Source organism: Talpa occidentalis, unplaced genomic scaffold, assembly GCF_014898055.3.
Source record: "Talpa occidentalis isolate TD23 unplaced genomic scaffold, MPIMG_talOcc4v2.1 talOcc4.9, whole genome shotgun sequence".
Lineage (NCBI taxonomy): Eukaryota > Metazoa > Chordata > Mammalia > Eulipotyphla > Talpidae > Talpa > Talpa occidentalis.
In genome coordinates, this window is record NW_023605305.1 from 40,886,133 (window position 1) to 40,911,041 (window position 24,909).

The 24,909-nt window shown below is 36.1% G+C and overlaps 1 protein-coding gene across 1 annotated transcript in view; it reads right to left on the reverse strand.

The window, feature by feature from the left end:
• Nucleotides 1–2,784: 2,784 nt before the first annotated feature.
• Nucleotides 2,785–24,909, reverse strand: part of LOC119236773 (calcium-activated chloride channel regulator 4-like) — a 36,101-nt gene continuing 13,976 nt past the window's right edge. Inside the window, exons 5-14 of the mRNA XM_037500747.1 lie at nucleotides 23,700–23,877; nucleotides 22,981–23,199; nucleotides 20,441–20,668; nucleotides 16,723–16,900; nucleotides 14,743–14,849; nucleotides 8,070–8,285; nucleotides 6,897–7,164; nucleotides 6,458–6,628; nucleotides 3,552–3,785; nucleotides 2,785–3,185 (exon numbers count right to left, since the gene is read on the reverse strand). Of these exons, the coding sequence (XP_037356644.1) occupies nucleotides 2,785–3,185; nucleotides 3,552–3,785; nucleotides 6,458–6,628; nucleotides 6,897–7,164; nucleotides 8,070–8,285; nucleotides 14,743–14,849; nucleotides 16,723–16,900; nucleotides 20,441–20,668; nucleotides 22,981–23,199; nucleotides 23,700–23,877 (2,200 nt within the window). The remainder of the gene's footprint in view (nucleotides 3,186–3,551; nucleotides 3,786–6,457; nucleotides 6,629–6,896; nucleotides 7,165–8,069; nucleotides 8,286–14,742; nucleotides 14,850–16,722; nucleotides 16,901–20,440; nucleotides 20,669–22,980; nucleotides 23,200–23,699; nucleotides 23,878–24,909) is intronic.

Consider the following 24,909-nt stretch of genomic DNA (forward strand, 5'->3'; position numbering starts at 1 on the left):
CATACTCTTCCCTCCCTCCCTCTGCTCCCTCTCCCTCCTCCTCCCCTGCAGGATGTCTCTGGTTTATAATTGTCTGTTTTAGTTTTGTTGTGTTTTGTATTGTTATTATTTTTCCCCTGATGTCTTATTTGGTTCCCCTATATTCCTCCTATAAATGAAACCATCTGATATTTTTCTTTTTCCTTCTGATTATTTATTTCACTGAGCATAATTCCTTCTAGCTCCATCCATGTTGCTGCAAATGGTATGAGTTTATCTTTTTTGATAGCTGAATAATATTCTATTGTGTATGTATATCTCATTTTCTTGATCCGGTCATCTTTTTTTTTTTTTTTTGAATGTGTCCACTTCTCTCTATCATTCTCCTCTAAGCTTAATCATATCAGACTCTGGGCTGTTACCATAGCCTTCCCAATAGACAATATTTTCCTTCATGTGTCTTCATATTTCCTTCACATACAAAAACAGTTACTCTTTGAAATGTAAACTATAGTAGACTTATCCTCAACAAACTCTTCCATACGTAGAAGAAACTCACTCTTTTCTATGAGGTGTAAGCTCTTTATGATATGGTGTGGTGTTGTGCCTTGAACACTGACTTTGAAATTAGAAATTAGTCCAATATGAGTTTTGAATTACAGTTCTGTCGCTTAGGCTGTGACACTAAAGTTTGAAAAAAATGTCATTTTAAAAATATTTAGTTTTGCTTTTTAGTTTGACGTAGTTCCATTTATTTACCTTTGCTTTTGTTTTCCTTGCTGTTGAAAGTACAACCCCCAAAGACATCTTTAAGGCTAATATCGAGATGCTTATTGCCTATTTTCTTCTATGTGTTTTATAGTTTCAGGTATTATATCAGTGTCTTTTATCCATTTTTAATTAATTTTGTATGGTATAAGGTAGTGGTTTAATTTCATTCTTTTGCATGTGGCTGTTCAATTTTCCCAATACCATTTATTAAAGACACTTCCATGCTCCATTGTTGTAAATTAGTTGTCCATATATGTGTGGGATTATTTCTGGACTTTCAGTTCTGTTTCATTCATCTGTGTGTCTTTTTTTTTTTATTCCAATTCCATGCCCTTTTGATTTCTATAGCTTGTAGTATAGTTTCAAGTTTGGGAGCATGATACCTCCATTTTTGTTACACCTCTCCGGCAAGGGCAGAATCCCAGAATCCTGGCTAATCTTGCTTTTTTTTTTTTTGCCATTTTATAATTTCATGCAGTTTTACTCTGTTTCTGTAAAGAATGCTATTGGCTTTTTAATGGGGATTACATTAAATCTATATATTCAAATTTTATTAAATTTGACAGTTTTGAAATATTTTAGCAATGTTAATTCTTTCAATCCACCAATATGGAATATCTTTCCATTTATTGGTGTTGTCTATTTCTTTCAACAATGTCCTATAGCTTTCAGTGTACAGATCTTTCATATCCTTTGTTTTAAAGATTTATTTATTTATACAAGAACTGGGGTACAGGTCAGAAGCGCGGGAGGGTGAGAGGATCCACCAGAGACAGAGCGGGGAACAGAACAGGCAGACTGAACTGAAATACACTGCTGAGGGGAGAAGTGGGTAAGACAGGAGAGGTCTGCCGTGCCATGTGGGTTTCTCCCTGGCCAGTGGAGAATTAAGCCTGTACTGAAGAGGCTGCGGACAGCTTCCAGTGCTGCGCTCAAACCACTGAGCCACTGGGGAGGCCCTTTTTCATATCTTTTGTTAAATTTATATGTAGGTATTTTATTCTTTCTTATTTGATTGTAAATAGAGTTTTCTCCAGTATTTTCTTTCAGGTAACTCTTTTTTTTTTTGTATATAAAATGCAACAGATTTTGTATATTGATTTTGCAGCCTGCCACTTTACTGTATTTATTATTTCTAATAGTTTTTTTATAATGACATCTGCAAAGAGTGATAATTCTATGTTTTCATTTCCTGTTTGGATAACTCTTGTTTCTTGTCTAATTGTTCTGTATAGTACTTCCAATACTACATTGAATAATGGTTGACATTCTTTTCTGATCCCTTATCTTAGAGGAAAAGCTTTCAGTTGTTCACTGTTGAATATGATGTTAGATGTGGATTTGTCATAGATGGCTTTTATTATGTTGAGTTATGTTCCTTCTACCTTGTTGAGAGTTTTATCAGAAATAAGTGTTGTCTTTTTTCTTTATCTTATAGCAAGGGTGAGGTATCATAACTTCACCAATACATACAGAGATGTATGTATTTTAAGGAAGAGGCATAGATATAAGTACATAGGGAGATCAAATAAGGGAATAACATAGTATGAGAGGTGGTACTTGTTTTCTCATACACTTAATTTTCATAAAACTGCAATAAGCATAACCTTAGCTATTGTAGTTTATTATTGGAGGCCTTGAAAATATCAAAAATACTTAATAAGACCATGATGAATTTTTTTCCAAAATTTTGTCTTTTTATACTTGTATTTTTCTATCTAGATAGTTTTGTCTTCTTGCAGTTTGAAATATCGTTTCAGAAAAATTTGAATGAAATAACACATAATGAGAAAGCAATAAGAAAGCAAAGTTTATTTATTACTGTAAAATGAGTAAATAAAATTGTACATTAGTGTTGGCTTTAATTTTTATTGATAAAATAAAATTACTTTAATATTGATTATTTAAAATATCTCTGGATGTTAGTATTTAATCAACATATACTTTCTAAACCTCTTAAAATTAACTTTATGAGTTAATAATCCATAGCAGAAATAAAAAGTTCACAGATAACCTTCATCTTTATTCACTTTATTAAAACCCAGATCTCCTTGCATTTCTTTTCTTAACTAATATATAAATGGTGGTAATTAAAATAACACTAACAATTGTCACAGATCCACCCACAATGGTATACATTTTTGTTATGGAATTCGGATGATTTTCATCAGGACTGGTATCTTCTTGTGGAATAAACAAAGCTGCTTGTGCAATGTTGGATACATTTGATCTCAAATTGCTTTTATCCACACTTTGAATGGCAATGAATATATGAGTTGCATTGTCTTCTGATTTATTTCCCATTTTAAATGCAAAGGTTTCCTTGGAGTTGACATCATTTGGTAACAGATCAATGGTGTTTACTTGCAGAGCATCATCGAAATTATCTCTTAAATCAAGGATATTTTCACTTATTCTTATGATATACTGTTGAACTAAGAAAGAAAGTTACATGTAGTTTAGCAGCAAGTGAATATCATATTAAATTCCTTTTTATTTATTTTCTTCAAAATTTTATCTAATCACATACCAAACTTATAGTCATATTCAAAGCCTTATTTACTTTTCAATAAAGGCTGAATTCTGACTTTCAAAACTCTGCCAAATGCTGTTTCTCTGTATGAAAAGTTTGCTTCAGGCTAAGATGTGTCATGTTTAATTGATTCAAAACATGAGATTATAAAGTTAATACTTTACTGAACTATCAATTAAAAGTGGTTTTCCCTTCACCCATGATACATTTACTTTTGCAGTGAGCACCTTTCACTTAATCAGCACTATCTATGACACTTCATCCTTACCTTTTCCCACATCAAAATCACCTCCAGGTGCTGTCCATGTTAGACTGATCACATCCTCATCACGTGTGGCCTCAAGGTCTGTGATTTGACTTGGTGGGTACAGGTCAGGCAAGGGAAGATTTGAAACATTTGCAATCACAAATGTACCACCAGTTTCTGTTCTGCTGAAACTGTCCAAAGTTGTCTGTATATCCTCATCATTGGCAGATCTTGGTGGATTCCCTTCATATTTCCCTGTATTAAAAATTTCCTTGTGAAAATTTATATGTAAATATACAAGCAGGAATTTTTTACAGTATATACTTATAAAAATGTGGAGCAAAAACTGCTGGTATCTTCAGTTGAATTACCTATACCACTACTTGTTTCTCTCTCTCTTTCTATCTCTTTCTCTTTCTCTCTTTACATAGTCCTATTTTATCAAGTTTGATTATAAAGTCATAAGTCAAGATAGTGGAGAAAGAAAAAAGCTAGAGACAGTTTTGAAATATTATAAAAAATTATTTACTCAGGGGCCACCCTGGTGGCACAGGCGGTTGAGTGCAGCACTGTGAAGCTGTCCGCAGCCTCTGCAGTACCGGTTCGATTCCCGCCGGTCTTGGAGCAACCCGCATGGCGAGCAGACCTCTCCTGCCTCACCTTCTGCTCCCCTCAGCAGTGTATTTGTCAGTGTGCCTGTTCTGTTCCCCACTCTGTCTCTGGTGAATCCTCTCACCCTCTCGCTCATCTGGCCTGTACCCTGGCTCTTGTATAAATAAAATAAATCTTAAAAAAAATTATTTACTCAATGTAATTTTTTATGACTTGAACTCTAGAGTATTATAACTCCTGATATATAAGATATGCTTGAGGAGAACTTTGACTTTCCTCTAATTATGTCTTACCAATTACTCTTTTTTTCTTTCTTATGTCATAGAAATTATGTAGGTAGTTTGGTAAATCAAATGCTACCTCTGCAAGGTGACACTATTCTTGAAGAGGCATGAGATTCATGGATTTTGTTTTTGTGCTTTCAGACTATTTTGTGGGAAAATTCTTTCTTTAATACCCTGACTAGGATATCGTAGGGTAGAATCAGATAATTACTTTGGAATTAAGGGTGCACAGATTGTGAATAATGTAATATAATCAAGTGCCTATCATTTTAAAAGGAATTGTTTTACCTGATAAATTATTTCCAAGCTAGAAGTCAACCTGGGGAAGTCCTGCCTGTCTTCTTCTAACAAACAGTCTCCCTCTTTGATTCAAGTTATAAGGAATAATACTTTGTGGTTATATTACAACTGCCAACAGAACATTCACTAATGCCATAAGATAAGGATCAAGACAAAGAAAAGCTAGCAAAGGATATATTCTTTTAAAAACCTAATTTTTAAAGTTACTTTATCGATATATCAACCAGATACAACTGTATACTGTTTCTCACTATGGGAAAACAAACATTACATAACATTTTCCATTTAAATTATTTTAAGTGTATAGTTCAGTGATACTATCTTAGTTCATGTGGACTGCTTTAACAAAACACCATGAACTGGGTGACTTATAAACACCTATCATTTATCTCTCATGTTTCTAGAGGCTGGGAAGTTCAGTACTTTTCCAAAATTTATTTAATTTGGTGTGTGTGTTTTGTGTGTGTGTGTGTGTTATAGTCCATCTGTTCTTCCCCAGAGAAGTTACTGTCAATCTGTTTTTCCCCATTGAATGGATCATATTTTCCTTCTATATTTTTAGTATGACTTGTGATTTTTTATTTTTTTTTTTGTTGAAGATGGACATTTGAATTTTATAATGTGGTAACTCTGGAAATTGTATTCTCCTATTTCTCCACAGTTCATGATTCTCAATAATTGTAGGCTGTTTGTGAGGTATGTATCTCAATAATTGTAGGCTGTTTCTGAGGTGTATATCAATAATTTTAGGTTTGTTTTGAACCTGCATCTTTCCTTGCGCATGTGTGGTAATTTTATAAATTTCCTGTGTATGTATGAATGTTTTAATTATTGAACATCTGACTCCTAGAAGGGGGAAAAAGGAAAAGTGAAAGGAAAGAAAAGGTCAGTCTCTCTAAATCCCCTGGAGTTTACTTCAACCAGAGAAGATGATAGTAATGGCAATCTGCTTATGCATCTGCATCTCTATGATCAGAAGCAGTAATTCATGATATTTGGAAGACACGTTTTTATTATCCTCTGTGGATCCCACAAGTCAGATGCAAACTGCTCAAGGAACAGAGGCAAAGCTACATGTCATGGGGCTAAAGGGAAATGGACAGCTACTATTCAGTAAGAGCCGAAATTGACCAAAATTAACCCTGGCTTATCATTTAAACCTTCCCCTAGAAATTGAAGTGTTCAGATAAGACTCTAGAGTTCCAGAATAGTTATCTCAGTCACATTCTGTTGGGACACGTTGTCTTGGCTGTAAGATAGATTTCTGGCACTCCCTGCTTGACTACCTTCCTTGATATCACTATACCAAATGTATTCTTAATCCTTAATATCATTTTAATCCATGCATTGCTTAGTAAAAACATTCCTTGTAAATGTTTGCTTACATATATTTTATAGCCTGTATAATTTGAAGGGTAAATTCTACCTGTGACTTGTACCTTTGGGGCTGTTTCCTTCAGCCTGAGTGGAAAGTTAGGTTTAAATTTTTAATATGTAGGTAAAGAACTTGAAACTAGTAAAACATTAGTTATATTTTTTGAATCAGTAATAGATGACTTTCACTACCAAAGTTTAGATAAAAGTTTGGCTGCAAACCCCTATTTGACTGAGAACTTTAACCCAGAAATGTGAAAAATTATATTTCAAGTAACAAAATGTTTGAAATATTAATCATATCAATTCACAATTAGTCAAGCCAGAACTGGGTTTCAGATATCAAAAATTACTCACCATTAACTACCCTGCCTGATATATATGTGACTCTATTTGGTGGCTGCCTTAAACTTCGAGCGACAGTGTTTTGTTCTCCATAAACCTGTACTTTTAAGCTATATATGCCATTTTCTTTATAAGTTGTAAAATATCTGGAGTGTACACCATCATTCTTGAAAGAGTCAGCACCTTGTAAAATAAATGAAGGAATAAATTGTTATTGTATAGAAAAATAAATGTATGCATTTTTAAGAGAAGCATATGGTTTTTATAGGCATATCCCCTCTTTTGGACTCCCATCTTCAAATTGATCTCTTAGAAAATATTTCCATTAAACCCCACCAGAATATAGTATCCTGTGCTATCAACTATTAGTGTCACAAAGCATAGCACATGGGGCGACAGAGACCCATAACATATCCTAATATAGGCTTATTAATGAAAACCTAAGAATTACCTGCACCATTATCCAAAAGTTGCAAAACTTCAATTTTTCCACTCTGTGATTCAATGAAAGCAGTCACATTGGCTCCAAGAATGGGTGTATAACCTTGTAGAACTTCTGCATAAACAATCATTGGGCTGGGAAAGCTGTTTGTGTCTTTATTTATTTTAGCATTCACTGTGATTGGGGGCACAGAAGAATTTGATACACGAGAATTCACAGTAATAGTTAATATTTCCGAGTCTGCTTTGGCTTGAAGACTATAAGTCCAAATGCCAACCTAAAAAATTTCAGTGAAAATACAGTAGATATCCAAGATCAATCATTTTCTGTGTTTCTGATATTAGATTCTAAAGGACACCTTATTAGTGCGATTCAGAATAAACAGATTTTTCAGGCTTTGTACTGCATCATACAGATGAGTGTTTTTTTTTTTTAAGATTTATTTATTTATGCATACAAGAACTGGGGTACAGGCCAGAGGTGCGGTGGGTGAGAGAATTCACCAGTGACAGATTGGGGAACAGATCAGGCAGACTGACTAAAATTACACTGCTTAGGGGAGCAGCAGGTGAGACAAGAGAGGTCTGCTGCGCCTGTGAGCTGCTCCCTGGCTGGCCAGGTGATCCAACTTGTGCTGCAGAGGCTGTGGACAGCTTCACAGCGCTGTGCTTACCCCCTTGTGCCACCAGGGAAGGCCCCAGATGAGTATTGAAGCAGTGTTGACAGGGCATTCCACCCAATGTCATGCTACAAGTCTAAATCTGGTGAATCACTGGTAGAAAATATAAATCTTGAACATATGCCTTGGTTTTGGCCTTTAATCTTAGTCCTTAGAGCCCACAGATCATATAATCCTACTTGGGATTCATTTGGAAGGAAGCTGTAGCTATGTATACGTGACAGGCTGAAAAGAGTTCCACACATTTACTTTTTGAAGTTCTCCTTACTCAATTTGTTTTTTACCATTTTATTCCTTCCTCCTTATACATAGCTTTTCTTTCTTTTACTCTCCCATAAAATTCTTACATAACAGTGATAGCAAGCACATTCTATTTTACTATAATTTTGAAAGTGATACAATTATTGGCACTCACTTAAAAATTACAATTATAATATTAAACAATTTATTATTATCTTTAGAAGAAAGTTTTTAGAGAAGAAATCTAAATGCTAATTACTTACTTTTGCAGTTTCTGGAATTTGGATATAAGCCATTTTAGATTCTTTGTCCATTGTAAAATTTCCCACTGGTGTACCATTGGGATCCCAGAGAGAAATAATGGGAAGCTGTTTATCCCATGTAACAAGAAAGAGCGTATCCTTTCCCACAGTGCTATCAATTATAATAGTATCGTTCATCCAGGAATCATTGTTGAGCAATAATGCCTTATTTTCAAGCTGTTTAGAGAAGAGAGAAATTTCATTCTTTTTTCTTTTTAATATCATTTGCAATTTCTGGTTAGAGAACAAATTTCCACATAGCATAACATTTTAAGCTTATCATGTCTCTGAAAGCTTCCTGGGATGTGTCAGCCAGAAAGTGGGACAATGAAAGGGCTGAGGAAAGGATGGGGAATAATAAAATTACATGGGCTTTATAGTTGGGCATATGGCCCTATTATTTTTCCCCAGTTGACTTTACAAACACCCATTACAGACTTTGGCATTAAAGGGTGCTACAGCCTCAGAGGTGAATTAACCATTGTGTGTGTGTGTGTGTGTGTGTGTGTGTGTGTGTACTACCGCACTTGCCCAACTTCATGAATAGCAAATACTCATTGGTGACCAGAGTATTTGAGTGGGGATATGGAAAGGATGGCCTCAGACAAAAATGAGGACTACCAAGTAATTGAGACAACTTTCACTGATCTTTTCTGAAATGAAATCTTGAAGTAATTTTTCATATGTGATAGAGTGAATAGCATCAGCAATGAAAGTTTTGAAGAAGACAGAGTATAAACTATTACTAGTGAAGTTGAAATCTTGAGAAGAAATAAAATGAAAAATAGGGCTATTCTTTGAGAAGGACTAGAGGAAAATATTTTTCCAAATATTCATGGATAGTTTTTAATCCGAAGAACTAACTTTATCCACTGACCATGTAAGTACATTCTGTGATGATGTCATTTCAGGAACAACGGGAAATCCCCCTTCTACCTAAACCCAATCCTAAACCCACTCATAATTCAGTTATGAAGAAAAAGAGTTGATTTTACAATTTAAATATCATTACTTTGACTAATGTCTTAGTCATTTGTAAAGTCATTTGAGTGGACAAAGTATCATTTTTAGGTTAAATGTGAATGTGAATGATTTTTTTAAGCTCTGATCAGGAAATGTTAATAACAGATGAGGACCTTGGCTATATAGAAGTCCTTTTGGAGGAGAACTGAGTAAAGTGTGGGACAGTCTTTCCTCCAAATTCAAGTTTCTATCAACTTATTTTAGGTTAGTAGGCATCCAGCTGACCACCATACTTTCCCAAGTCTAAGTCCAATTCATATTCATGAATCCAATTAATCTTGCAAAAATTTATTCAAGCTTTTTATTTCCTTATTTAAGAGCTGAACACAGGCATTACAAAAGAGAGGAAAAAACCTTCCTCCAGCTCCTTCCACTCCTTTAAAAAACATACTCAAAATGTTATCACTGTAGATAAATATTTTCTAGCTAATTTCCTGTATCCTCCTTATATAATTTTAACTGCCTTTTGGAAAATTTCTTTTGAAAAACCCCACCTGTCAAAGTTACCAAGGCTAAAAAATAATACATAATAATATTTTCAAAATAAGTTCTTTCTCCTTCTCAATTTTAGATAGTGGCATCATCATTTTCTAGGTTGAAATTCTCAGAAGTGGTCATTAAGAAGTAATGTGTTTTCCTCCATCTACTGCCAGCCTAGATCTTTAGACCAAGTTGTAGAACAGTTTGCAGTGTACCTCCAGATAAATCTTCAGGCCAGTGTGCACATATTATCCTAGTCCCACATTCTATAATTTCTATATTTTCATTGTCCAAGAGTAGAGAAAAATAGGTTTAGTTGGGTTACTATGTCATATTTAAATGTAAGCAATTATTTGATGGATTAGGAGATGGAAGACAGCAGTGTTGGCATAAAATGGCGTGATATAAGCAGGGGGAATATATGGAGTGAAACAATTTTGTTAAACATATTTTGCAAGAAACAGGCTGTGTCAATAATGTATAAAGGACACAAGTGAAGAAGAATCAAAGTTCACTATAAGTTTTTGAATCCAATTAATGATGGTTCTACTGAGACACCAAAGCTGAGAAGAGGAGTAGAATTCAGAAGAAGTTGGATAAATTAAAATATCAGTCAGAGGATTTGATTAGACATGTCTCTAAAGAAGAGACACAGATGGCCAACAGGCGCATGAAAAGATGCTTATCATCACTTACTAGTGATATGCACACCAAAACTACAATGTGATATCACCTCACACCTGTGAGAATGACTGTTATCAAAAAGACATGCCACAAATGTTGGCAGAGGTATGGAGAAAAGGGAACCCTCATATACGTTTGATGGGATTGTAAGCTGACAGACATATGATAAACAGTATGGAGATTCCTCCAAAAATTAAGACTAGAAATACTGTATCACCCAGCTATTTCTCTCTGTGCATTTATCCAAAGAATACAAAGAAATTATTAGAAAAGATATATGTACTTCTTGTTCATTATAGCATTGTTTACAATAGCCAAGTTATAGAAATGCCCAATGATATGTGGGTGGATTAAGAAGGTATCTCTTGCTCTCTCTCTCTCACACACACACACGCACACAAAGGAATACTACAGCAATAAAAAAGATGAACTTTTGCAATTTCTGACTGCATAAGTAGAACAAAAGGGGGTTATCCTAAGAGAAATAGTCAAAAAAAGAAGACAGATACCAGATGATTTCACTATATGTACATTACAGAGAAACAAAAGAATGGACAAAACTAAACTGAAATAAACCCTAGAAATCTGACTAAAGAGGATATCAGAGGGAGAAGGTGGAGGGGAGAGTAAAGGCAGAAAGGGGCCCAATGACTATGGTAGAGAATTTAGGGGTGCCTTGGTGGTGATTGTGGCATGGTAGTATACATCTAGAAAGGCATGAACCTGTGTCTCTGAATTACACACAGTGTTGTGAACCAATGTTACCTTGATACCAACAACACCACCATAATAATACAATACAGTAAAAAATGATGACTTCTTATCCCTTAGGACAATATGAATGGTCCTTGAGGGGATTTTGATTAGTGATATGAGTCCAATGCAGAAAGATAAATACTATATGATTTCATTCAAATATATGAGGTTAAAAATGAAACTAATGGCAAACAAAACAAAAACAAATTCATAGACTATATAAAAATTGGACTATATTAAACTAAAAAGCTTCTGCACAGTTAAAGAAACTATCATTAACATGAAAAGACACAACTGAATGGGAGAAAATATTTGCACATCAGACCTCTGAAGGGGGCCAATATCCAAGCTCCACATGGAACTCATACAACTCAGCAAGAACAACAACAAAAAAACCCACTCAAAAAATTGGCAGAACAGCTGAATAGACACTTCTCCAAAGAAGAGACACAGAAGACAAACAAGCCCATGAAAAATGTTCATTCTCACTTATTGGCAGGGAAGTGCAAATCAAAACCACAATGAGATGCCATCTCACACTTGTGAGAATGTCCCATATGAAAAACACCTAGAATATGCACTGGAGCAAAGAAAGTTTGTTCAATAAATGGTGCTGGGAAAACTGGGTCGCTACATGCAAAAGAATGAAACTTGACTACTACCTCACCCCATGCATAAACACCAACCCAAAATGGATTAAAGAACTAAACATAAGACCTAAAACCATAAAATATATAGAAGGAAATACAGGCGAAACACTACATGACATGAACCTCAAAGACATCTTTACAGACACATCACCCAAGGCAGTGATAGTGAAGGCAAAGATAAACAGCTGGGACTACATTAAATTAAAGAGCTTCTGCACAGCAAAAGAGACAATAACCAAAACAAAGAGAAACACACCGACTGGGAGAACATTTTTGCACACAACACCAATGATAAAGGACTGATCACAAAAATCTACAAAGAGCTTACGAGACTCAACAAAACAAAGAAAATAATCCAGTCAGAAAATGGGCAGAAGAGCTAAAAAGAAACTTCTCCAAAGAGGAAATACAAATGGCCAACAGGCATATGAAAAAATGTTCAACATCACTTGCAATCAGGGAAATGCAAATCAAAACACAATGAGATACCATCTCACACCAGTGAGAATGGCACATATTAAAATAACTAGCAACAACAAATGTTGGCGAGGATGTGGAGAAAAAGGAACTCTCCTGCTTTGCTAGTGGGAGTGCAAACTGGTCCAACCACTATGGAAAGCTGTGTGGAGATTCCTCAACCTACTAAAGATAGAACTTCCATATGATCAAGCAATTCCACTCCTAGGTATTTACCCAAAGGACACAGAAACATTAATTCCAAAGAGCACCCGCACCCCTATGTTTATAGCAGCACTGTTTACAATAGCTAAGCTTTGGAAACAACCCAAATGCCCAAAAATAGATGACTGGATCAAGAAGATGTGGTACATGTACACCATGGAATATTACTCAGCATTCAAAAAAGATAAACACATGCAATTTGCAGCAACATGGATGGAGCTGGAAGGGCTCATGCTCAGCGAAATAAGCCAGAAAGAAAAAGGAAAATACCGGATGGTCTCACTCATAGCAGGAATCTAGAAAACCTAAATAAGGGACCAGGAAAAAGAATAGCTATAAGAAAGAAGAAAATCAAAGTCAACAAACAACTGTGAACCAGAGACACACTATGGGGGGGCGGAGAAAGGAGGGCTTGGGGTCAAAATAAGGGGGTTGCAATGTATGGGGAATATAAAAATAAAATAAAAAAAAAACAAACCTAGAAACCACAAGAGTTGGCAAGAGTGTGGAGTAAAAGGACCTGTCTTACACTATTGGTGGGAATGTAGACTGGGCCAACCCCCATGGAAAACAGTGTGGAGTTTTCTCAAAAGATTGAAAATGGCTCTACTGTACAACTCACAATTTCACTTCTAGATCTCTCCCTGAAGAATATAAAAACACTAATTTGAAGGGATATATTCAGCCCTATGTTCTTTGCAGTCCTATTTACATTAGCCAAGTTATGAAAACAACCTAAGTTCCCAGTGACAGAATTAAGATGTGGTATATGTACACAATGGGCTACTACTCACCTTTGAAAAAAGAAAAGATGAAACTCTTGTCATTTGTGACAACATGGATGGAACTCGAGGGGATTATACTAAGAGAAGTAAGCCAGAAAGAGAAAGAAAGATACCACATGGTTTCACTTATATGTGGAATATAAAGAACAAAGCAGAGTCAGACAAAGCCAAACTAAAATAATCCTACATATCTGACTGCAGAATTGAGGTGGCTAGAGAGGGAGGTAGGGGTCAAGTAAGGTGGAAAATGGTGCAATGGACTATGTAGAGGACTTGTGTATGCCTTGATGATGGATTGGTAACATATGTCTGAAGAGGTGTAAATCTCTAATTCATAATCATATACAGTGTTGGGAACCAATGTTACCTCAATAGAAGAAAAAAAAACGTGGTAACAAGAGGAGGAGGGAAAACTAGGTAGCTAAATCAGGTTAAAAAAAAGGTCAATTGTATGGTGAAGGATGGAAACTAGACTTGCTGGCAATCATAATGTAATATATATAGATGTTGAATTATAATGCTGTATATCTGAAACCTACAAAATGTTTAAAAACCAATTCTTCAAACATTTTTTAAAAATTCAGAAAATGTGGGAGAAATTATTGAAGAGGCAAGAAAAGAAGTATGTTCTTAGATATATAATGATTACTCTCTTTCTCCTGCTTATTTTATTTTCCTGATATATTTCTTCTGTTGAAGCCAAGTTCTGAGTTTATTTGTCTGATTTTGGCTATATTTCACAGCAGTCAGGGGAGGGATGGCTTGGAAGCTTGAGGTTTTTTAATAAATGCCTAGAATTGCGGGTTCTATATTGTTAGACAAAGTCTGAATTTGGGAGGGAAAAGTTGACATTATTAGGTTGTAATGTTATTTCTTAATTCAACCCCTATGGAAAAGAAAAAGAAACAGTTGATACATCTGCCATTGTAGTTTGTTCCCAGTCTTTCTTTAAATTTATGCTTACTTACTTGATTAACATAACTAGAAGACTAGACAGTCACAATTTTCTTACTTTCCTTTATACTAATAAATGATTAAAATTTCATAATGGGTCTCCAGGAATTTTAGATCTGAGCTATCATAACCTACATAAACAACTGAGACAATAAGATTTAAGTGATTTTCCTTGGTCTCTGAATTAATATTAGAAATTAATGTTACTACATCCATTATGGGAAAAATCTGGGGTTTGCATCAATGGTAAAATACAGAATATTATCTCTGAATTACCCATGCAGGAAATGGAAATTAAAGGTCATACCTATTTAGAAAAACATATAAGGAATTAATTTTTACAAATGGTTTGCTAAATGATAAATAATAACTATTTATATTAAAGTATATGGACGTATATTTTCCAATATAATTTGCTTTCTACTTTCAAGTCATTGCTGTGGTATTCATACACATAATCTCTCGTTTCACCATGTAATTGGAAAATGATTTCTTGTTGAGGTTTTGTTTTTAATTAATAGTTTGTTGGGAGAAAAATGTAGAACACAAAACATTATTGAGTTCTCTTTCTGATTTATGCCTGAGTACAAACATGAAAACCCAAGGAGTAGGAAATCTGACCTGAAGAGATTGTTGGGAGAGATTGGTGTTTCCTAATCCAAATATCCTGAGTGCATTCATAAGGCCATTATTTTGAACATTATCTGAAGCAGATATAAGCGTTCCTCCTGAAATAGAAATACTTTAAGAAAGTTATTTTCCAGAAAATAAATACTGCCACATTTAGTGATTGGTGAGGTAACAATATAAATAAGAACACAGTTGTGGTAAATATTAAAATAGACCCAAACAGTTAGGTTAAAGGTTAATTCTCAACTGTTGTTGATTTGAAAATGTCATAAGAGGAGGTATAAACTTCTGTTTTTTTTTAAGATTTACTTATTTATGCATACAAGAGCTGGAGTACAGGCCAGAGGCATGGAGAGTGAGAGGACTCACCAGAGACAGAGCGGGGAACAGAACAGGCAGATTGACGGAAGTACACTGCTTGAGGGGGAGCAGAGGGGGAGCCAGGAGAGGCTTGCTGCACCCTGTGGGTTGCTCCCTGGCTGGCCAGGCATCGAACTTGTGCTGCAGAGGCTGCGGACAACTTCACAGGTTGTGTCCCAACCCCCTGAGCCGCCAGGAAGGCCCAGGTATAAACTTCTTTATCATCCCACTTCCCCCAGGAAACTTGCTGACTGAAATGAATCTGACAAGCATAGATTATGAAAAAGTTGTTACAAATTCCATGTATTAAGCCTACTGACTTCACACTCCCCTTTAGAGAAATATTCACTTTTCTTTAAGATACAGTTCTAACAATCTATATTTTCCAGCTAGAGTAGACCAGAATCAGAAAATGAGAAAGGTTAAAAATCTCTAAATTGAGGAATTCTGATAGTAGTTGGCAATGAGAAGAGAAAAATGCAAGCATTTTGGCAAATCTAAAGAAAAACTACTGCTTATTTGAGAAAAAAATTAGTTGCAATGGCAGTAAGAACACAGTGTTATGGGAGCATGAATAAGCATTTTAAAAGGCCACTCAATACAATAATAGGTAGAATGTTATTTGTAATCATCCTGTCTATTGAAAATTTTTATTCCTTAGCCTAAAAAGAGACTGAAAATAAGTAGTCCATTTTCATCACTTGCCTCTGTCTAAGATAACAGTTACCAGAGTGAATGTTTATCTAGAAGCTGCATTGTTACTTAGATCTATTCAGTCTGAGCATCTTTTACTTCCATCCCCCAAGTGCCCCCTGCAGTTTATGCCCCTGTCTTATGAATTTCCCACTATCCTCAACATGCCTTGCACTGTCAGCACAATATGACTTTTTTCACTGATGACTTGATCATCTTCTCTCCCTCTTTTCTCTCTCTTTTTTTTTTGTTTTAAAGATTTATTTATTTATACAAGTAAATATAGGTAGATATATGGGTATAGTCAGAAGTGCAGGAGGGTGAGAGAATTCACCAGAGCCAGTGCAGGGAACAGAACAGGGAACAGAACAGGGAACAGAACAGGGAACAGAACAGGCAGACTGACGAAATACACTGCTGAGGGGAGCAGCGGGCGTCGCAGGAGAGGTCTGTCATGCCATGTGGGACCCTCGCCGGTGGCCGGGGATCAAACCTGCCCTGCAGAGGCTTTGCAGCCCAGCGCTCAACCGCTGAGCCACCAGGGGAGGCCCTCTCTCTTCTCCTGCAGAAAAAGTCATCATCTGTTCATATTTGAGCTCAGAAGTCTCCTATCATGCCTTCTTTCCTGACTCTGGAATCCCTGGGAGAATTAATGGTTTTCTCTGCTCTCTTTGTGTTTAACTCTTACGTATTTCTCCTGTTATGGAGAAAGTTATTCGATTATGCTATCTGAATGGTAGCATTATTTGTCCCTCCAGGCAGCTGAACCTGAGTACTCTGAGAACAGAGAGGTTTGGCTCTGTGCTCAGCTCCTGGCACAGAACCTGCAAAACTGGAGCTTGAGAGACATTGTTGAGAAGTCCACCTCTATGCTTATGTGTTACTATCAAAGGACTAAACATGTAGGTCATCTTTTACCTGTTATTTTGCTCATCTCTATGATTCCTGCTTCAGCAGATGGCCCCAAAGCAACTGAATGAACAATGACCCCACTGTGTTTCACTTGGTCCATACAATTCCATACATTTTTGTCCTCCCCAGCACATGCAAGTATTATTTCAGCTCCATCTATTTGGGGGTGTATTTCTCTAATTACCTGCAAACATAAATCAGGTAATTAATTACCAGTATCCTTAGATGAAAGGAGCTGATATGGAATTGGAAAAAAAATTAGAGGAAATGAAAGTGTAGAATAGTTAAAATAACTTCTGCTTTAAAATCATACAATATACAACCAATATCCTTTGGGTTATTGTGAGCCAGTAACCTGCAGGTCAATCAGACACCAAAAATAGAGTTTGGGTAAATGTCATTGACTACCCCTCTGCTTTCTTTGACTAGACTATTCTTTGAAAAAACTCCAGGGTATAGTCAGCTGTACGTACAGTTAAATTATAAAAAAATCCACCTCAATATTTAAAAAAAAGTCAATGCATGATCTTTCAAACATTAAATAAATTACAAACTTCAAGTTAAGAAACACATGCTAGTTTATAAACAAAAGATATGGAAAATTCTGAGAATCTTATAGCTAGACACTTTTTACCTACTACAGAATTATGTACATAGATGGTAGTAACTGTATTTATTAACTTATTGTTTTTGAGCTCTATATATGACTTGAACTCTTTTCTTCCTTCCAACTCCAAAGTCAAAAAGTTTAAAAATTCAGATTTATGAGTATTATATATCTAACAGGATAAGAACACTTAGCCCTGGAAAACACCTTTATTTATCTTCTCTCACAGCTTTAATTGCAGTGATTTCTTTGAGTACCATTTTGAGAAATTGAAGCCAGACCAAGAAAAAAAAAAGCCCTAATGATTAGTAGGGACTTTTGGTGGGGGGGGTTATGGAATGGAAGAGATATCTATAAAATTACAGAAGAGGGTTTGGAATGTAAAAATCCATAGTAGAGCTGGTGTTGGGGAAAATGTTACCACTTTCTTCACATTTCTTGCATATTTTGAGGTAAGGAATGCTTATTGTACATGTGGCAATATATAGGGAAATTATTTATACATTTACAGAATTTATATCATACTCATATATATTTTGAGTGCAAAATTAAGATATAAAAATGAAGTAGAGTTCCATTTTTTTCACTTCTCTGTTTCTTATGGTATAGTTTGTTTACAGAGTACTTAGAATGTATCAGTCATTGTGCAGGCCATTCAGCAGTGGTTTCTGCATTCATGGAGAGAAATTAATTCATTTTGAAATTATTTGTTGAATTTTTATAGACACACTGAGGAAACAGATATGAGCAACAAAGTCACGACTAATACATAGAAAAATATTTTCCAGAATATTTTGAGGAATATATTCAAGAGAAATAGCAAAATATTATACCACACCATTTACTGAACCTTTGCTTTGTTTATAAATGTTTTATGCACTGTCTTTTTTTTTTTAATAGAGGCATGTTTTATTTATGTATTTGTTTATTTGTTTTTTTGGTTTTTTTTTGTTTACACATGCACTGGGTACAGTCAGAAGCGCGGGAGGGTGAGAGAATTCACCAGAGCCAGAGTGGAGAACAGAGCAGGCAGAAGGACCAAAGTACACTGCTGAGGGGAGCAGCGGGCGGCAGGAGAGGTCTGCGTGCCATGTGGGACCCTCCTCCGGTGGCCGGGGAGCAGCCGGGGATCGAACCAGCGCCGCAGAGGCTGCGGGCAGCTTCGCAACCCAGCGCTCAACCGCTGCGCCACCGGGGAGGCCCTGTGCACTGTCATTTAATTCAAGTTCAAGCTCCCAATCATTTACCACACTATGATTTTGTTCACTATAGTGTTCCAGAGTAATCTTCCTAAATCAGTGTAACTGGAGTCATCTCCTAAGACATAAATTGAACCTATCTCTCATGCTTAAATATTTCAATAGTTTTCTGTTGTATTTAAAATAAAATATAAACCTCCTATCATAGGCCTTGAATCTTGAAAAACCTACCCTTGTCTACCTATCTAAAGATATTCACATTCCCTCATTTCCCAAGCTTTGGTATCACTGGATTCTCTCATTTCTTAGAATAATTTATTTATTTTCCACCTTTTCCCATGACACCTAAGCCCACTTTTGCTTGAACCTCTGGCTGAGAAACCCATCAAGTCTTAAATGTCACTGTCGAAATATTGATCTACCTAAAGTAAATGGTCCCATCTATTCGCAGTTAAGCTTCATCACTTACCCTGTTTGTTTGCTTCACAATACTTTACCTGAAATTCCTAATTACTTTTAAAAATATCTTATTTATTCATTATCTAGCCCTCACTGAACTAGCATGGTCATCAAGGAAGAGAGTTTTTTTACATCCCAGGGTCTTGTATAGTGGTGTTTGGTTTGGCACATAACAGACAGACAGTAAACATATGTTCAATAAATTAAAACATGAACAATCTTAATTGCTAGCTTGTACTATTCCCTGTTGCCAATGAGGTAATTGAGTAATGTCTTAATAGAAGAGGTGAAAATTCATACTTAAGGTTACAACTAGTAGGTAACAATTAGGGTTTGAACCCAGGACTTCATGTTAGAACCTACATTAAAATGCCATGCCATTTATAAAAGAGGAAAATTCAATAAGATTGGGAGTAGTGGGAAAAGCTGCATGAAGGAAAAAGGATTTTGAAGAATTGGTAGAACTTAACTTGAAAAGAAGGAGGTATTTTAGAGAGAATAATTGCATACACAAATGTATGGAGGTTGTTGGTACCTGCAGGGTTTGTGAGACAAAGTGTGCAGCAAATCAGTTGATGTTAGATCATGGGGGCTGGTGGTGAACTGAGAAAAAAAGGCTGGCAAAAGAAGTGAGGGCAATTTTATTGAAGGAGAGAGGCTTTTGACTATCATCAGACTAAGGATTTCAGATATTTTTGTAGACTGAGAGAACAGTCAAAGTTTCTAAACAGGAGAGTGACTCAGTTGAAATTAATCATGAGCTGAAGATGAGTTGGGTAAAAACAAAATTCATGGTACCAGTCATTAGAAATTATATATTTACTATAATATAATAAATATTATTCTGACATGTAAATGTGTCATTTCATTTGAGCCTCATAATAATCTAATGAGATAGCCATTCTTATTTTCCTATGTTGTATAGATAAACATTCAGTGTCAAAGAGACTGAAATTTTGCCTTGATCACATAGCTGGTAAATAGCAGTCAATACTCTGATATCAAGAATCATGTTATGACCTGTAATCCTTATCCTAACTATGACTAACAGTCTCTGCCACATTTGCTTTAATGCATAATCAGATCACCTTGACAGAATGTCACAGAAACTAAAAAAGAGTTGACCCTAAGTAGAATCATACCACTTACCTTGCTTATAGCTGAAAAATTGGTGACTCTTGCTGACTTATATACTAACTTCTTCAAGAAACATTTGTTGAGCACCAACTTTTGCATGGGATCAAGACAAATTCCCCAAAGTGGGACTTTATAGACATTTATCACCCACAGGTTTACCTATGTATTAACTGATTCATTTATAAAAACATAATTTGATCCCCTTTCTATGTGCTTTGCACTGTGTTTCTTAACATTATGTAGAAATTAGGCAGCAATATGTCCAGGCATAGAGATAACTTTAAAAAATAAACACAAACTATTTTTGCAGAACAATTTTCACCTGAAGTGCAACTTCAATTCCAGAGCAAATGGAAATTCCTCCTGAAGCTTCTGTAGGTAAGGTCTTTACGAGCTTTGTTCTTTCTTTATCGCTTGTTATTTGGATTAGCTTATGTTTGATGTGGGCAGTACTGTCAAAGTCAACTATGCCCACCCAGGATCCATTTTCAGCGATCTGCAGTATGAATTGTTTGGCTGCTTGATTTAATCGATTTAGGCGATTGTGACTCTGAATAAATCAAAGACAAGAAAAATAAGCAAGTGAATTTTGACTAAAGGATAGTAAGAGATCACATGTAATGTGTGTTGATAAGAATTTTCTATGAACTGTAACTGGTGTCATTAAAGAAAGCAATTATAAATTTTAATTATAAATTATAAATTTTCAATGTTATAACATTGAAAAACAGTTATGTGTATTACAGGACATATGATGGTTTAGAAGAGTTAATACTTTTAACTAGAGCTGAATTTTGACTGCTGACTGCACAAATGAGAAGTGATGGGTAGGGTGGGACTTGGGTTGGAATTAGGGGTGATGAGTCACATCTTACGGACTCTATTCCTTAAGGCCTCTGAGCCAGCTGTCTCAAAAGGAAACACCCTCTACAGCTTACATAGTCGATCCAGACTGTAGGAGATGGTTTCCAGTTAGAGAACAAAGCTCCCCATCCACAGGGTATTAGGCTTCCCAAAGGGTGAAAATTACCAGACATGCAACTGAATTTTGAGAGAATAAGTCCCTACCTCTACCCATTTCTCTTTATCTCTTAGCCTCTCCCCGCCACTTTTTCACCAATGGATTGATTGGAGTTAGCTCTTTGGTACCCCCATAGGACTATCATCCCTCTTTCCTAGGCTGTTGAAGCCCCTTTGCTCATTTTTTTTTTCCAGTCTCTTAGCACACCTCTGATATGTGCTACCTCCTCCTGATATGTGTCCAAATTTCCTTCTGAATTGCCTGGAATGCAAAACTCCTCTAATATGTCCATATTTGAGAACTCTTTCCATCATTTATTATACTTTTACTTTCACCTGGCTCTGCCTGAATCTTATTTAGGGGAGACTTCATCTTCTTCCAATTAGGACTTTATATCCTACAGCAACACTTCCTAGAGCTCTTCTGTGTGATAGTATCTAGCATTTTCCTGCGCTTTCTTAAGTCAGTGTTATTGTGGATTATTTCATTCATCTTTTTCATCCTATGACCTCTTTAGTAACCATTCACCCCCTATTTGTGGCGGATATTATTCTGGGTTTTTAGCATGCTCCATTCTGCCCCAAATATGCCATTCTTCTGGGTACCTAATCATATTATACTGCTTATTTGTAGTTCATGCATCTTAACATTATTTACTGAGTGCCTGTATGTGATGAACCCCGTTCTAGGTAATAGAATAAATATGAAAAATACTTGGCCCCACGTCCTGAGGAGTTTTCAATATAATGTGAGAGAAATGTGTAATGTTAATATAATATAATAGGGTTTGCATACATCACTGTGGAAACTGGTCCATAGCCCGGCCTAGAAGTCTGGTAGCCCAGCCCACCTCCTCCTGGCATAAATTGCTAGGTTTTTTTTTTTTTTTTAGTCAAACTTTGAAGAATATGTGTGAATTAATGATATGATGAGGATGGAGAGAGGAAATTTTCTGAGTTACACTTTGGACCCTTTAAGGATATAGATTTCTGTTCTCAGAGCCTGCTACTCAATGAATGTGAGTAGAAATGAATGACTGGGCCTAGGTATATCTTCTTCATTGTGATGCTTTCTTTGTCTGTCTTTTAGAATAATGAGGCTATTAATACAGGTAGTCAAAAAAGATAGAGTTATACTAAAATTTTTCTTACTTGATCCTGTGGTTTCACCTGGAATGTAGAATTCAATAGTTCCCAGTTCACTCTAGCCTCATATCTGTTAAATATCTCTAGTAGATAATGGGGCCAGGTAAGAAGACATTTCCATTTTCTCTGGTTTTGAGCCTTCTGACTAAAGCTCAACTAAAGCTCAGCTAAATTCTCATGAGTAAAATCCTCCTTTTTATTGGGGGGGGGTCTCCCCAGTGGTATAATGGGTTGAGCGCAGCACTGGAAAGCTGTCCGCAGCCTCTGTTCTATTCCTGGCCGGCCAGGGAGATTCCCACATGGTCTGGCAGACTTCTCCTGTCTTGCCCACTGTTCCCCTCAGCAGTGTATTTCGGTCCGTCTGCCTGTTCTGCTCCCTGCTTTGTCTCTGGTGAATCCTCTCACCCTCCCGTGCCTCTGGCCTGTATCCCAGCCTTGTATAAAAACAAATAAATCTTTAAAAAAAAAATGCTGCATTTTTGGAAAACAAGCAACAATTAGTTTTGTTTAACTCTTTTGTCATCTTTCCTTCGTATATCACTGCCTCTCTTGATGTTGTGATTACAGAAAGTGATGTAGCTTTATGTCATTATACAATTTAGAATAGTCCAGATGCAGGTAGCATTTAGAGTCTTCTTAGCTATTGGATTGCCAATTAGTCCCTGCAGGCAGGAAAAATAGACCTGTGAAACTTACCTTCATGTTTTCAGACTTATCAAGAACCAGGCACACAATTCTTTCACTGACCCTCAGCAGTGAGAAGACAGGTGGAGGGGGTGGTTCAACCATAGGCATTGTGTTTTGAAAATCCTCAGAAGCACTGATCACCTCCCATGTGCTTCTGGCATTGCACATTTTGTTTTGTAGCGTAGGAGCTTCTCGGTTGTGGTTTTTTTTAGTACAAAATTCATTGATCTAGAATTTAGTATGATGAAAATGATTTTTTATTGACGCACTTAAAACTCCAAATATGCACCTGACAAAAACTAAAAATCTATTATGAAAATTGTTTATTAAGTGAGATATTATTCAATGAGGAGTCAATATAGCAATGTAGTTTTCAATAATAATGACAGTAATAATAATAATAATAATGATAATATTTAATACTAGTTGTGTGCTTACTATGTACCAGCCAATGTTCAAGGTACTCTATAGTAATACATCTCATTCCTCATATCACCTGGAACTATATTTTATTTTGTTGAAAAATCATTGTACTATAGCATTATGTGGGTTTCAGGTATGCAACATTGAAAGTCAATATATGTATATACTATGCTAAGTTCCCTACTTAAGTCCAAGTCCAGTTTTACTCTTAACTCTACCATGGACACATTTAAAAAATATGACATTATACCCTTGATTCTGTGAACCAATAGATACATTATAGGAAGAACAACTGGTGTACTTACAGAGTTAATACTTTGCATAAACATTATTGATGCTGTTTCAGTTTGATCTTGATCAGGGAAGAATTGACACCCTTTTTCGTACAGATTTGTCGTAGGGTCAATTTTGCATGGACTACCTGTACAGCTACCTCCTTGACAGTGAAGCATTCTGTTGAGACCAGTGATACCTATGGAACACCTGAAAATATTTGACAGTTAGTTTCAGGCAACCTAACTATTAACATATTTGTGAATCTTAAGTGTTTCTATTGACAATGATCCCTTTTTTCTTTACTGTAGTACTAGCCTTTCATTGTTGTTGCAGGTTACATTGACTTACAACACTTGTGTGTCATTCAGAGGGATAGATTCACGCCTCTTTTTTTTTTGAAAAAAGATTTATTTATACAAGAACCAGGGTACAGGCCAGAGACGCAGGAGGGTGAGGGGATTCACCAGAGACAGAGCGGGGAGCAGAACAGTCAGATGGACCGAAATACACTGCCAAGGGGAGCAGCAGGTGAGGCAGGAGAGGTCTGCCACACCATGTGGATATCTCCCTGGCCAGCGGGGAATTGAACCCGCACTGCAGAGGCTATAGACAGCCTCACAGCGCTGCACTCAACCCGCTGCGCCACCGCAGAGGCCCCATACCTCTTCCGATTAATCAAATACTACACCACATCTACCACCAAGGAACTCTTTTTTGTATTCTTGTTCATATACTGTATACATAATATTCTGACAGCAACGTTTAAGAGTTCCGATCAGAGCAGTTATCTGAAATTTTAAATGGGACCTCCACATATACACAATGACTGAGTTCTCTACTACTGTTAATCTGCTGCTTCTCTCTTCCTTAAGCCCAAATGACTGGAGGTTCCCTTTTTCTAAACATCACTCATTCCTGAAAGCCTTTTTGTGGTAAATGGACTAATGGCATTTAGAGGAGAACTTGTGAAACTTTCCTCTAAGAATGGGATATGACATGACCATGAGAGTTTTGATTAGTCAAGGAGTATATGTAGTTGGAAACTAAGAGTGAGGTGTTGCCAAAGTCAGTAGACTGTAAAGTGAAAAGTGGTGGGGACATTTTAGACATGTTTTATTGCTGGGAATTAGCTACATGTATGTATTTAGGGGAGTATTTTCTAACATTGTAATATTCTTTAAAATACATGCCTTGAAAGTGGTATAATGGGACTGATGAAGGCTCTTCACTGAAATCATA